This window comes from Mixophyes fleayi, chromosome 3 (assembly GCF_038048845.1).
Source record: "Mixophyes fleayi isolate aMixFle1 chromosome 3, aMixFle1.hap1, whole genome shotgun sequence".
NCBI lineage: Eukaryota > Metazoa > Chordata > Amphibia > Anura > Limnodynastidae > Mixophyes > Mixophyes fleayi.
This window is the reverse complement of record NC_134404.1, coordinates 29,744,504-29,760,998: the sequence shown is the minus strand read 5'-3', so window position 1 is coordinate 29,760,998 and position 16,495 is coordinate 29,744,504. Positions and strand designations below refer to the sequence as shown.

Here is a 16,495-nt window from a genome sequence, read left to right as displayed (position 1 = left end):
AGGGTCAATTTTGATAGCAGCCAATTAACCTACCAGTATGTTTTTGGAGTGTGGGAAGAAACCGCAGCACCCGGAGGAAACCCACTATATATTAATAAAATAATAATTATTGTGATAATGGTGACAATTATATAATTTATATAATAACCATTACCATGTCCTTTAAGTATATCATAGAATAATGGCACTTTTGCTCTTCCGGAAAATTCATCTGCGTGATTTACAAGAGCATCTTTCACTGTCTCATATCCGGTCAGGACGACTATTTTCTCTTCTCCTATTTGTATACTGAAAACTGAGCCATACTTCTGGGAAAGCTGCAAAACAACATAACATTAGTTGTTGATGTAAGATGTATGTCTTTTATTAAACACCGCTACTAAATCTCTATGGGCTTTTGCGAAACTCTGCTATCCAAACAATTGACGAGGCAATTTGAATTCTTCTTTGAATATTAAAACAGATATCCATCCTAATACTAAAAAAGCTTGAATTACATACATTTACAGCATTTAATGTTATTATATTCCTTACAATTTTTCATGTCTAGTGTCTGAAGGAAGAGGGTTCCCTTTTGCCAAACAAGGTTAGAGCTGGCAGAGCGAGGCGCAGAATCTAACTGACCCCCGGTATTCACCCGCAAGGAGGTTTAGGCTTTGCTGCAGGAATATCAGCTGCTTGCGGACCTCTGAACTGCCTCTTAGTGTGGCAAGCTGGTAACCAAGTATAGCAAGATGCTGAATCAGCAAGCTGGAGGAGTTCAATTGTAAAGCTCTTTGGTATTTGCTGGCACTATATAAATAAATGTTGTTGATGATGATGATGATGAGAGTCAGCAACACCAAAGTCAGATACAATGGAAGTCACAGTGAAGTTTCATGTCAGCAGTCAGCAGATGGGTCAAACAAGCTGGGGTCTGCAACATATGAGACACAGATAAGGTACCAAATCAGGAGACAGTAGCAGGATCCAACAAGCCAAGGTCAGGAACGCAGATAAACATAGTAAGAGGTAGGGTATGGTTTAAAGGCTGGAGAAAGGAGAACTAGTAATCTGGCACTGAAAGTGCACAGAATGATGTTTAAATCAGAGCTGCACAGGCTAAGTTCCTCGGAAACTGAACACACCCGAACTTAAGGGATCTGAGTATCGAGCCGAGTCGACTCCGTACTTTCGCATTTTTTCGGATTCCAAAATGAGGCAAAACGTTATTGTGATGTCGTTGGATCTCGGATTTCAGATCTCGCGAGTTTTGGAATCTATAAATACTGCCCTCCATGGCGATCTAGCGGCATTTGAGAGAGGGATACAGAAGGGGTAGGATACAGTGTAGAGCAGTTGGGCAGGGAAACTTACAGAATTGAAAGTAGAGGGTGGTAGCAGTGTTAAAGAAAGCTTCATTGCTACTTGTCATTGCTGAAATATAAATATACAAGTCCTTGCAGGCTTTTCTTCTGAATTTGCACCGAAAAATATACGGTGTTATATACACCCAAAGACAAGAGCTCCATTGCTACTTGTCATTGCTGAAATACAAATAGGAGGGCTAGCAGGCTTGTCTTCTGAATTTGCAGGCAAATTCTACTGCATTATATAGGTAACAGACAAACAGGAGTGCTCCATTTCTAAGAACCATTGCAGAAATACAAATAGGAGGGCTAGCAGGCTTGTCTTCTGAATTTGGCGGCAAATTCTACTGCGTTATATAGGTAACAGACAAACAGGAGTGCTCCATTGCTAAGAGTCATTGCTGAAATAGAAATTATAGGGTTGGCTGTCTTGGTCCAAATCTGCAGTTACATTTTAGTGTACCATAGCTCACTTAGAAACAGGAGAGGTGGCAGGGTTCACTGCTGAAACAGAAATTGTAATAATAGGGCTGTCAGTGTTATTAAAAGTCAGTGATATTGTGCTGTGCCATAGCTCATACAGAAACAGGAGGGGTGACATTATTGATGTCATTCTCCAGTCTCATGCATGATGATACTAATCCCTCTACCTCTATGTTCAAGTGCATAGTGTCAGGGAAACAAAAATGTAAGTAAAAAGATTGTACCTTTTTAAAGAAAAAAAAACCTCTCTAAAAAAGGTGAAAGTTTACTGTACAAAAACATAAAATTGACAACATGCTATTCTGCCCAAAATATTACCAGGCATACCAGCATCAGGTAGTTCCCTTCTCTTAGTTAGATTTCAGCACCTGCAATCTACACTGTCATCATATTCACCCTCATCATTTTGTACATCTTACTCAAACAATACTAATTCATCCCCGCCGGAATCCACCATCACAGAAGTCTGTGTACTTCGATGTAATTGACGATAATGGCCTTCCTCATGGACTTTGTAGTTCATATTATGGCAGAGCTGTCACGATTTTTGAGCAATTCTTTTAGAGCAGAGCAAACGTCAAAATGTTGTGCTGACTCATCTGCATCACCACTGGGTGTCTTGTGAAAGCTAAGTATATTCCTAGAACCAGTTGCCAGAGAAACTAAAGGAGGAGATGTCATTACAAGATGTTGATAGGTCTTTGATCCTGGCAAGTGAATTAAGTACTTAATCTACAAGTACAAACAATATAGTTAGCAGATTTGTTTAGTTTAATATCCTCATTCAATTTCTCTAGCTGCTTGCCAAAAAGTATAATTAAAGCAATCACTTGACTCAAGCTAACCGTGTCTGCACTCTCTTCACAGATGACTACTTCGCTGGACTAAAGTACATTCCCCCTCAAATTCTAGTCTTCTTGCAGCTGCTGTATTCTCCTACATGCTTTTGCACAATCACGAAAATGACCCTAAATTTTTCGGGACACAGGCAGCATCTCCTGCATGTCATTTTAATTTATTAAAAAGCTCTGTACCACCAAGTTGATTGTGTGAGCAAAACAGAAAATGTGATGGAATTCCCCCCGCTGTAGCACTCTAACAATATTGGTGGCGTTATAAGAAATCACATACCCTCACGAGAGTCGAAGCAGCATAAGCCATGTTGCAATGACATCCCTTAGTTTTTGTAACAGATTGTCAGCTGTATGCCTCTTAGTAAAGCAAGTGATACACAGAGTAGCCCGCCTCTGACAAATGTGACATACTTGGGTACATGCTGCTGCTGTTTCTGCTGGTGAAGGCGAATCACCAACCCAGTGGGATGTCACAGTCATATAATCTTTCGTTTGTCCAGTTCCGATTGTCCACATATCTGTGGTTAAGTGTACAGTGGGTAGAATGGCATTTTGTAGCCCAATAATTACATTTTTAATAACCTTCTGGTAGAGGTGAGGAATAGCCTTTTTAGTAAAAAAGTGTCCTGATGGAATTTGTTAACGGGACACAAGACCTCAAGTAATTGTCTAACACCAACTGCATTAATAGTGGGTATTGGACGCTAATCTAATACTAGCATAGTCCCTATGGCGTCTGTGATCCACTTTGTGACTGGGTGACAACTTTCATACTTTCTTCCTCTAGCAAAGGATTGTTCATCATTCAATTGTTGTAAACTATGACTAGTAGTCTTCTTCTGGTTTGAAGATTCACCCCCAGCAGCAGGAGCAGCAGCAGCGGGAATAACGCTCAATAATTATTCAGAGGAATCATGGTTAGTGGAGGACTCATCTAGCCTTAGCAACTTAAATGCAGGACTAACTCCCATCACTTGTGAGGATATTGATGATGAAGGTGTTGGGGTTGTAGATTGCAGGTGCTGGGATGTAGATGGCAGAAGGGAGATAGATGATGCTGGACTGCTGGTTGTTATTTTTTTAACCTAAGTTTCTGATTTTCCCAACAGCTTTCTATGAACTCGCTTCAAATGCCATAACGCGGATGAAGATCCCAGATGGTTAAGGTCCCTACCTCTACTGAGTGTGGCTTTAAAAATGCTACAAATGGCTAGACAACTGTTGTCAGGATTTGTGTAAAAATAATTTCACACATAAGAGGTGGATTTTTGGTCTTATGCCCAGGCATGACAATGGCCTTTTACTTATCACTGGCAATTACTGCTGCAGTCTTAGATTGAAAGTGTATCCCAATAAATAAGGACCTCGGTGTCCAGTGCTATTTAATGGCTGCTGTATCTTGACTTTCCTAGCAACTGACCTGGCTCCTGGTTCTGACTAAAAACCTCTGTTATATGTGGCTCTTTCTCTTACTTCCCAATACCTTCATTTGGAAGTTTACTGTAAGCCAGAATCACAAACGGTTGGTTCTCCTCACCTCTGAACTTACACCTATGTGATCTGGCATATTACTGGTTCCTGCTCCAGAGCCTTTGACTCCTGCTATGCCAGTCCTGGATTTAATGTTTAATAGAGAACAGTGTCTTGTTCCTCTAGTTTATCCATCTCTGAAAGATAACTATTTTCTCAGCATTTTTTTGACTGCAGTTCCCCCTTATTTCCGGTCTTGGAAAAAACTCAACCAGAAGGATCCATCTGGTTCCAGCCCCTGTCTTGCATGAAGAATGATCAGAAAAAGAAGCTGTGTCCCTATATAAATATACCTTAAATCACACAACAAAATAAAACATAAGTACACCCACCTCTCTGAACGTTAAGTGAACAATGGGCTGTCTTTTTTGTTAATTCGGTGATCATGTTTTATATTCCCTGCCTTTACCAAAAATGTAAATACATTTTTAATTTTAAGAGTGATCATTTTAAGTTAGAATAAATGATCAATGAACCGTCTACGTTTGCTTTGGTTTATAAGACAATCTATAACAATTTTGGTAGAAAACATATGCCCATCAGCACTAACTAGCTGTACACCAGCTACTGGATGTCAGCGCAGGTCCTCTGCTCTGTGTTGTTTACTTTTGTTTACTTCTAACAACATGTTAAGGTCATTGCTGAAGGTTAAGCTGTCTAAATTACACCCTTTATTTTATCATGAAACCACTTATTCCATGGCACAGAATAGATCCTGATAGGTAATCTAGCAGTCCACCAATGCAACATGAACAGCGAAATGACCACTTTGAAGCCGGACAGTGTCCTTTATGCTGCCCTAGCACTAGTGATTAAAGACAGATATTTCCAGTCCAAACAATGCACTATAATAAACATATATACATAATAACCATTCAGTTACATATTCACATTGATCAATGGCCTTGTAATGTCTGCTACTTTATCTTTCTTCTAGAACTGTAATCTTAAAGGGTTCTAGAGAACACCACCAGGCTCACTCCCCTGCTTGTACATTTGTAGAAACAGACCATCATGAAGTCCCATAATTATAGCAGGCTTATTGCAGTAAATTATTACCTGTTTAAATGTTTCATTAGGCTTCTTTGTGTTTAACATAAGCATGTTTCCAATGAACGGTAAAGGTTTAGGTCCAGGGGGAAAATTGTGATAAATGTTTCTTCTGCGTCCATAAAAAAAAATTGCCACAAAAAGACATAGAATAGTTGATAGAAGTAGTGTGATTGGATCGGTAGTATTCATTATGTCCACAAAGCTTTCTTTTCTATCAAAAGACAATATTTACATGAGAGCAATATACAGAAGCAATAAGACATTGAAATTAATGTCAGTTGATGCCATGCAGTTTCAAGGGGGCTATCTATATATAGATGGTGGACTTGTATTGGGGCTTATCCAGAGTTAAACATGCCCCGTGAACATTTTTGGGAAACACACATACAAGAAAACATATGTCCAGCTGAAAAAAGTAGCACTTGTGTCAGATGTTTGTTCGGCATACATGTATGTTTACACCCCACAATAGCGTAGAAATAGAGTAGAGATGTGGTTTGACAGTAGTAAATGCTAAAGTGGCATTACCCTATAAGTATACAATATAAAAATGTAATGAAATGTCATATACACATGAGAAAATATTGTCTTGAGATTTATTAATAAATGCAAAAGTCAAACACAAATGTAAATTAAATACAAACATCTGTTGTTATCTCCTTTAAAAATCAAATTGCATCTTCTTTCCTGCAGTAGTCCAAATAAAAATATTAGTTAATTAAAACGAATACTATACGGCAGCGACTTCATATAATATAGCCACCATGCTAACGACTAAGTACTATAAGCTGAAGGATGTTAATGCATAATCAGCCAATCAGAAGCAGGTAGCTAGTGTTGCTGATAGTCACAACCATCATTGCACCAGCCCTATGCTTTCTATGCATATGCGCCCACGTCTTGTTGTGCCACAATGACAAGAACACACCCTTACTATACTCAGCTTGCGCTTCACTGCCCCTGATTGCTCTCATTACTCCTGTCTAGATGTAACGAGACACAAATCAATGTTACTCAAATAATTTTATACAGATGTGAATGTGTGCACATTAACAGTACAGAAATGTATATCTTACACAATAGAAATTAATGTACGTCCATCTCTAAATGAGCCCCATTAGTTAAAATGTAAAAAATAATACATTGTTAGGATCTGCCTTAGGAAGCTGCTTCATCACAGCAGCTCCTGCCTCTGGGACTGTTCTGGACTTTATTATTGTAATTACCCTGCAGTACCTGTGTACCACCAGAGGTAATGCTATTCTGTCATCTCGTCCCACTACCAGGGGTTAACTGTTTGCACCCGAGGGTCTCATATATATGCCTGCCTCTCCCAGTATCCTTTGCTGGTCATTAGTGTTTCTGTGCCTGTTAAGTTTGTTACTCTTGGACTACTGCCTTGCTTTTCTCTTTTCCTGTGGAAATCCTTGTTTCACCGGTTCCTGCTTCACTGTAGCATTTACCACTCACCTGTACCTTGTCTCCTGGAAGCAAACTTGACATCTGTAATATACCTGTTATTCTGCATTACCTTAAAGGCTGTTAATTCACTGGCCTGGTTTGTATTTAAATTGCAATACCTGGACTGTGTTTTCACTGCAATAAACAGTTTAATGTTTTCAACATATGTCTGGCACCATGGCTGTCATTACAAGGACCTAGTTTGTGGAACATATTTTTAACAGACATTCATTTATTTTTAACTGCATTCTGTGTTTTTCACTTATTTTATTTGAAGTTTGGGTGTTTTTTAGACCTCCCCTCATTTTACACGTTCCCGGATATTATTCAAATTTTTCCTCATCTTAGTAAATGGAAATTTCACTGTTTTACTATAATTAGTATTGTTATATTTTAAAACATTTTAACTAACGTTAACCAACAAAGTGTTATATCCATACCTCCCAAAATGTGTCTCTTTTGAAGTGCTAGGCGGACCCATACTCCCCTCACCTCCAAACACCATTCGCATCACCAATTCACTGCTGCTCTGCCATTCAGAACAGCAGTGAATGAGACATACCTTTCAAATTTGCAACCCGCGGGGCAAAGCTGTCCTAATCTAGATAGCAGCACAGAGCCATCAAATCGGGACAGTTGGGAGGTATGCACTGTCTGCAAGATTCTAACTTTCCCCCTGTCCATGAGCTGCCAGGGAGAGGGGGGCTCAGCCCATCTATATATATATATATATTTATACACACTTCACTTAACATTTACAATCCCATATTTAACATCTTCGGGAGGTTATCAGAGTTGAAGGTTTTTGAGATAAGGTTTTGTTTGTAAAGCAAGAATATTTTATCTACACACAGTAGACTTCCTGCTATTAACCACTTACTGATTACCCAGTAACTTAAGTGATAGGACATTGATCTCTTACCTCTTCAGAGAGAACTAAAGCTGGGTACACACTACAGAATATTTCTCCCAATGCAATATCTTCAATGTTTTTAGCAACGACAGAAACAACAAAGTCCCGATCAGCATGCCAATTCATGTGTACTCACTAAAGACGGTTTATAAAATTTACCTTCAGACCTGTGCTCTTCATCTGTCATAACCATCGGCTGAAAAGATTGTGGCTCTGAAAACTCCATAGAGATCTATGGACACTGCCGGTCGTGAGTGCATATATATTGAAGGATTGGAACGACATTGTTCCATCGTTAAATAAGATTCTTAGTTCAGCTTAAAAATCAAATGAAAGGATATGATGTGATTTGGAACGATAATCGTTCATCTTTGCAGTGTAAACAATAATGCAATATCGGGCTGGCCGGTCACTTATAATTTGATTGGCCTGTTAATCAGCTGAAAACCCTGTAGTGTATACCCAGCCTACCATCGCTAGTCTTGCCTCGGATCCAGAATGGGTGCTGCATCTATTCTATTTGGCTTGTACTGCCTGATTGTAGTCATACCTCCAAACTCAGGGGCAAAAGTGGGATTTCTAGAGGGGCGTTTTCAAATGTTGGACTTCGGAGCAAAACAAAAAACACAAACTAACAACAGACACTTTATTGTAATTAAATTGACTGTAAATAAGAGGTTTTTACTTTAGTAAAGAGGCGTCTAGGAGGGGGTATGATTACTATGTACAAATATATTAAGGGTCAATACAAAGAACTTTCATGGGAACTTTTTACTCCAAGGACTATACACAGGACACATGGTCACCCCCTAAGGTTAGAGGAGAGGAAATTTCACAACCAACAAAGGAAAGGGTTCTTTACAGTAAGGGCAGTCAAGGTATTGAACTCACTGCCAGGGAAGGTTGTGATGGCAGATTCAAAAGATATGTTTAAGAAAGAATTAGACAAAATTTTAGCGGAAAAGTGTATTCAGGGATACAACTGTTAATTAAAATGAAGGATAGTAGTGGATACAGGGAAAAAAATATGACTGCAATATTGGATCTAGAGGGATTTTTCCAGATTCAAACAGATTGGTGGTTGCTTATTCTGGATTAATTTCAAATATAAGTGAAAGATCACAGGAAATCCAAATAGGTTGAACTTGATGGACTGGTGTCTTTTTTAAACCTCATCAACCATGTTACTATGTTACTATGTGTGTTACATGCACAAATCGCAAAATATAAAAATACAAGTTTTAGGTTGTATATTTTTGTTGCTGCAATATGGGAACTGTCATACACTCTTATTTGTACCTACTGTATTTGCAGTATACATTCATTTATAAATAATGAAAAGGAAGTTTTAACATTGCTTTAGAACTTGAAAAATGTAGTGTATGATACTAAATACTGGGCTTCTCTACTTAAAGTAACATCTTACCTTAAATACAGCAGAGGACAGTACGATCTTTCTAGCACCAGAAAACTCACCAGATCTGTTGTGAAGACTAAATGGATCAGGTAACAGCTTATTTGCATTTATATGTTATTCAACTTAAGGGGTCAAAAGGACTTGATGTCACATAATCTACCATTTCACAATAAAAAATTGGAAACTTGTCAAGCAACACAAGAGCAACGTAATCATATTAGTGTATTATATTACATGCATTTGTGTTTGCTGTTGGTATAATCATCAATCACTGTGCATCAGGCTGGAGCTCCTATACCTGTTTCCATCAGACCTGTTGCCGGAGCTGTATAAAATCAACCTAGTTCTGGAGTCTCCATTTGCAAACATTTGTGATACAAAATGGGCTGCTCTGAAGAGCTCAGTGACTTCAAGCGTGGTACTGTGATAATGCCTGTAAACATCTTGGCATTAAGACCACAAAACATATAAAGGAGGGGAAATCCAATAGTAATTCACATTGTTTTCCAGTCAAAACACATATAACATGCACCACTGAAGGGGTAATCTATGTATTGGAGTGTCCCCGTGGCCTCCAAAAGCTAGGGATGACTAAAAGGAAATTGAAACAAAGAATATCCAAGCATATTTATAATATTAAAAGAGGACTCAAAACCCACAGCGTATCAGACCATTTTTGCAGAGTGCACAACCAGGATCCTAAAGGTCTTAAATTCATGGGAGTGGAACATATTAGACCAGGGGGTAAATGTATCAATCTGCGGGTTCTTCAACACCCGCATGTTCAGCCTCTTCCGCGATTAAATTTCAAGCGGCGCTGCATTGTAAAGGGAAGTTAACCCTTTACAATGCAGCGCCGCTTGAAATTTAATCGCGGAAGAGGCTGAACACGCGGGTGTTGAAAAACCTGCAGATTGATACATTTACCCCCAGATTGGAGAGGAGGGGATTACATACAAAAAATTGCTAGGTCTGAATCTAGATGGATATTTCATATGAAAACGTGCGCTCCACACAGACTTAGGGGTAAATGTATGAATCTCCGGATTCTTCATCTCCGGTGTGTTCAGCCTCTTCAGCGCTTAAATTTAAAGCGGCGCTGCATTGTAAAGGGAAACTTCCCTTTACAATGCAGCGCCGCTTTAAATTTAAGCGCTGAAGAGGCTGAACACGCCGGAGATGAAGATTCCGGAGATTCATACATTTACCCCTTAATCTGGATTTTGAGCTTAGCCAATTCCTATAAGAATTTATGGGTTTAGTATTGCAACCCTTTTAGATTGATATACTGAATAAGTTTATATTTCATTCAGCGAAGTTGTGTTTTTTTTTTAGTTTATGATTTTAAGTTTTTTCCTTCTTTTTTTTCTTTCTTATAACTAAATATTTCACTTTTCAGTGGTTTGTGTCAGATATATGACAACATTACCATTTGAGTTTTATCTCCACATGTTTAATAGTTATTTTAATCAAGCAATTAAACAATTAAGAAGAATGAATAAAAAGCCCTTCTAACAAGCAGCAGTATTCTTGACAAAGTCCCCAGTGGATGAAAAGCGTTGAACCGACTGCATCTTTTTGACCTATCTAGCACATCATAGTACCAGGAACCGCCATCGAGAGAAGCTGCACAAACATCGTCGGAAACATACAGGAGACGTGTGCGCTGTCGAGCTCCGGAGAAACAACCTGGACACATCACCTCCTGGCCTCGCGAAGACATCGATAGGTAGGGTAAGTGGTAGTGAGGTTAAGGGAGAGGTTTACTGGACACACGCACTGGACTGCTCACAATTGCAAAGGAGTATAAACATTGCCACTTTTGATCTATGTTTTTCTCTCCTTTGTTTGTCATTATGTAAACAATATATGGTTCGGTCTGCGCAATAACTAGTCTGCTGCCTCCTATTTTCCTACATACAATCCACCTACGTATAAAGCAATGATATATATATACACAAAAATGGCCCCTACTAAGAGCACTGTATGGAATCCCTTGGGAAGGCCACAGGGAATAGTACCGCAGGAAGAGAGGTCAATACTTGTTCCTGCCTTTTTACTATACAGTCTCTTTTGGAACCTGTTATCCGTGGATTTGAGTTATCTTTGTTAATATATTTACCTGAATAAAGACACTTTGCCTTACACTTCCGTTGCACTTTGTGAATGCACTGGGATTCATAACAAATAAATGTTATGGTTAAAAAAGAAAAAAACTAACTTGTTTCAGCAACTTGTTTGATGAATACTATTTCCAAAAATTTGAGAAAGAATATGTTATGGTGGATTCCAGTGAGGATGACAATGATGAACAAACTGAGGAAGATGCCCACTCTGCGACCTCACCCTTATACATGGTCCAAAATTAAAACAAATATTTTGTTGGGTACAAAACAATACAAGCAATTTAGCCACATTCTCTCTCTCTTTATGGAGCCAAAGGGTAGGTTATACAAAGTATCTGGACATCCCTTGCAGGCACGATGATGGTAATATTAGGAAGCAGATGTTGGTCCTAAGTGAGCTGGATTACAGGATGGCAGTAGGTAACTGCATGGAACAATAGCTTCCTATTGTTTTCCACAATAATTGGGCTGTGTGGAGTTTGTGTGGGTTTCCTCTCAAACGCTAAAATCATACAGGTTATTGACTGCTTTCAAACTGACACGTGCGTGTGTGTCTGTGTATAGGGAATTTATACTGTAAGCTCCAATGGGGCAGGGACTGATGTGAGTGATACATTTTCTATGTGTGACAAATATTGTCTTATATGAGCTTAATACTGACTATCTAAATGTAGTTGACACATTGTAAGATTAAAGTGAATTAAAATTCAACTAGGAAAAAATGTTGAAAAGTGGTAACATCTCCTCCCCAAATAATAATAATTGTCACGGTTCTTACGAGGAGACTCGGTAGATGCAGCGAATCCTAGAGGTTCGTACAGTTTCGCACTACTCCAGCAGGGTGCGGAGTCTAACGAGGAGATGGTATTCACTAGGAACCGCAGCAGTCTCTGGAGAGTCCTCAACTGGAATGGCAGAGCAGGAGTCCCCGACTGGGATGGCAAGATTGGCACACTTGACGGGAAGCCCGTACTGGGCACAGCACTCAGACTGGATTGCACTGTGAGATGCCTCAGAGCAGACAGCACTGTGAGATGCCTCAGAGCAGACAGCACTGTGAGATGCTTCAGAGCAGACAGCACTGTGAGATGCCACAGATCCGACAGCACTGTGAGATGCCTCAATGCAGACAGCACTGTGAGATGCCTCAGAGCAGACAGCACTGTGAAATGCCTCAGAGCAGACAGCACTGTGAGATGCCTCAATGCAGACAGTACCAAGTGGTAACTTGGGCTGAACCGCATGGACAGGCAACTCGGGCTGGACCGCAAGGACAGGCAACTCGGTAGGGGACTGGAGAGACAGGGCCCTCTCTGGAATGGGCTGGAGGGACAGGGCCCTCTCTGGAGCAGACTGTAAGGGCAGCACCCCCTCTGGAGCAGACTGTAAGGGCAGCGCCCCCTCTGGAGCACACTGTAAGGGCAGCGCCCCCTCTGGAGCAGACTGTAAGGGCAGTGCCCCCTCTGGAGCTGAAGACTCAGGAGTAGAGGCAGTGGCTGAAGACTCGGGAGTAGAGGCAGCGGACTCAGGACCAGACACAGCGGACTCAGGACCGGACACAGCAGACTCAGGACTGAAGGCAGAGGCTGGTACCTCGGAACAGGAGGCAATGGCTGGAGACTCAGTGCTGGCGGTAGCTGGAACTGGCATCACAGGACAGGCAGTAGCTGAAAATGGCACCGCAGGACAGGGGGCAACTGGAACTGGCACCGCAGGACAGGCGGCAACTGGAACTGGCACCGCAGGACAGGCGGCAACTGGAACTGGCAGATTAGGCTGAAGTAAAGCAACAGGAGGTGACGTGCAGAACAATCCAGGGTCTGGAGAGGAGCACACTGAAGGCTGCTCCATAGGATGTTGTGGTCTGCGGAGCGGACAACTTTGTAAGAAATGTTCGCCACTGGCGCAGAAGAGGCATAATTTACCAATCCTTCTGCGCCATCGTTCCTCCTCAGTGAGAGGGGGAAGCAGGTAGCTTGGTCGTTTAGAATCCCTAATGGTAGGGACCGCTGGCAATACCATAGATGCAGCACCAATGTCAGAAAAAGTTCTGGGAGGATTCTCTGCAGTCTGAATGCTTTCATTAGAGGAGTTTGTTGCTTTAAAATCAGAATTCGTGTTGAAATTACTTATCACAGCAGCAGGAAGAGTTTTAAGCAGTTCTTGGAGTAAAGTGGATAGTTGTATGATTTGGTAACGGAGCTGAACAATGTCCATTTGCAGCATTTGTAATTGTGGATTTACAGACATGTCTAATAGCCAAACACAGAGTTCAATTCAACAACACTAGGAATTCCAGGACTAAGGCAGAGGGCGTGCAATCAGCAGGCCCAGATTGTATGGCAGTTCATCATGTTATGAATCCCAGTGCATTCACAAAGTGCAACGGAAGTGTAAGGCAAAGTGTCTTTATTCAGGTAAATATATTAACAAAGATAACTCAAATCCACGGATAACAGGTTCCAAAAGAGACTGTATAGTAAAATGGCAGGAACAAGTATAATAAGTTTACCACAGATGGCAGGAACAAGTATAATAAGTTTACACCAGTCCTGAAGGCACAAGGCTGTCCAGGAAAGCAGACAGAGTCCAGGGATCAAATAGAGACCAGACAAACAAATCCAAATAGCCAGGCAGAGATCAAGCAAATAGGCGAGGTCCAGAAGTCTGTCCAAAAGGTTAGGGCAACAGGCAAAACAGCATGGTCAAAGGTACAGGCAAATGATTTGGGGTCTCAGGCAAGTAGGCAAGGTCCAAGGTACAGGCAGGGGTCATACACAGAAGATCAGTCCAGCAGGTATATACCAAATAGCACAGGGGCAGGTTAGCAGCAGCCAGGAACAAATGGATGAACTGCTCAGAGCACAGCTAGAGGCAGGTACTTAAAGCAGTGCAACAGGTGCAGTTCTAATTAGCATCAGACAAGGAGATTAACTCCTTCAGGCATGTTGCAGAGTTCAGGAGCAGGACAACAGCAGCACCTCTGATGGATTATAGGTACTGCTGCCAGATACAAAACAAAGGCAGTCATAACATTATTTATAAATCAAAACCCCAATAATACCAACATCTGTGTTCTTCATCTGTAAACAATCCAAATCTTGTAAGCTTGAATAGGTCCAAATCTTGTAAGCTTTAATGGATCCAATTCTTGTAAGCTTTAATAGATCCAATTCTTGTAAGCTTTAACCACCAAAACAAATTCCAAAGGTCCTGTAGCTGTCCATAAAAAAATCCATAGCAATATTCAAAATATGTTGTCAAAAAATCTTCTTGTCTTGCAGCTTGAAACAACCAAAAAATTCCTATTGAACATGCTTGGCAACAAAGCAAGATTGAGCAAACTTTGCTTCTGCATTCAGAAGCACCCTCTACATAATAAACAAATAAAAGACACAAGGTCTATTTATAACCTAGGTAATATTGCAATTGGTATTCCTATTGATGTGAAAAGCTGTGTTGCTATCTGACTATTTTCCGTACAGTAAAATACATTGATTCTAGTACTGTTTTGCATAATTACTATTTTGTATTCATTGTTAAGTATGCTTTAGAGATGTTATTTAATGATTAAAATTAAACATTACAGGCTGTTTGGAAAACACTGAAAAAGTCAAGACATCAAAGAAAAAGCCTTGGAAAGAGCCTCTCCATGGCCAGAATAATTTGTCCCAGTTTTAATTTAATCGTTTCATATTGATCCAGCTTTAAAAACAATAACTCAGCTGCCATCTCTAACCTATACGTAACTGTGTTGTTTGGCTCTATCAAGTCTGAGCCTGTCTTGCCACAAATAGTTTTCTTTGCCACCTTATATGAAAAACAAAATCCAACAGCTAGCAACACAAGTATCTTTCTACCCAGATGCAGGACAAAATCACTTCCTTTGTCACCAAAGCAAAAATACATTCCTTATGCTAGCATGTATAATTCTTGGTGTCCAAAAACTTTAGGTTTAGTTTACCACCAGTTTAGGTGGCCCAAAGTTCACTGAAATTGCCAACATTATGTGTTCACCTGCAAAAGATATATATATTGCAAAATACCCCAACGCTTACCTTTTTGCTTAATTTCCCCTCTACTAGTACCATCTTGGCCATGGCACTCCATATACTTAGCTTTTGTAGTTGATCTCCCCATTTCCAAATGCTTCACTGCTATGTTTGTGGTCTATCAAAATGGCACATTTCAATAATCTTCAAAAAACATTACAAACTGCCAATGCACCGAGTCAAGTGGTGCACAGAGTTTCAGATGACAATCTTGTCAATGACAACACTTTTGCAGTTTCCTCAATATCACCTTATAACTCATTACTGCTTATCACTCACAAACCAATGGGAAACTTGATAAAAACAAACATTAAAATACACTTTGATATTTGTTTCTTACAAAATGACTGGTCCTAGTAAGTCCACAAAAAAAGCTTTTCCTTTACCGAAACTATTAATTTTGTAATTCAACAGTTAGTTCTACTGTAACTATGGATTTCAAATATCCATGCATCCTCACACTACATTTATCTTTTTAGTTCCTGCTATTTCTGTTAGAATCCGACATACCCTTCATCCTCACCTGTGATGAGAGGAGAGTTACTGGCACTGGCCAATGAAGAGTAAACTGCTGTGAATTTCCTCTCATCAATATAAACGCTGCTGCTCAACTTCTTCAATTTTGTCATGTGGTCTTTTTAACGTAATGTACATTGTGTTATTAAATGCTCAGAGTCAAGGAGCCTAAACACATAAAAGTTTCTGAGAAAATGTACAATAATAAAACACCTAGCTCCTGGGACTAGAAGTAAGGGAAGTGATGTTCCCACTCTGGGGCAGATAATCCACTCAGGGGTTAAATGCACAATCAGCATTGCATTTATAAGACATTTACTGGGATTATCCTCTTTTTTATGCCAAATATACATCCAATTGTTTCATGGGAGCCCTTCCAGACATTAAGAAATCAGGAAACCAGGAGATCTTCTTAAACACCTCACCCCCCCCCCCCCCCGACCTTCCTTCAGAAGCGTGGGATCCAGGTAGAGTTTAAAAAAGACAGTTTCCATTGGGCTTCAATAATCCAAGAATCCAGAGGGAAAGCAAACTGCAAAACTTCTCCTTTAATTATCGGTCTGGATCTTTTTGTGTAACTGCCAAAAGTGTGCTGACTATTCATCAGGCCACTTCCAAGCTAAGGGGACAGAAGGTGGCAAAGGAAATATTTCTTGGAGGGATCTTCCCATCCACTGTGACCTCTGTGCCTGAATGTCAATTATTATCTCCTTTCATATGTATTTGGATACATTCTGTGTA

The 16,495-nt window shown here is 40.2% G+C and overlaps 1 protein-coding gene across 1 annotated transcript in view; it reads right to left on the bottom strand.

Annotated features, from left to right (window-relative positions):
- Positions 1 to 9,120, bottom strand: part of LOC142143456 (cytochrome P450 2K1-like) — a 38,597-nt gene extending 29,477 nt beyond the window's left edge. Inside the window, exons 1-3 of the mRNA XM_075201307.1 lie at positions 9,070 to 9,120; positions 5,276 to 5,480; positions 155 to 317 (exon numbers count right to left, since the gene is read on the bottom strand). Of these exons, the coding sequence (XP_075057408.1) occupies positions 155 to 317; positions 5,276 to 5,458 (346 nt within the window). The 5' untranslated portion in view covers positions 5,459 to 5,480; positions 9,070 to 9,120. The remainder of the gene's footprint in view (positions 1 to 154; positions 318 to 5,275; positions 5,481 to 9,069) is intronic.
- Between the last annotated feature and the right edge of the window lie 7,375 nt (positions 9,121 to 16,495).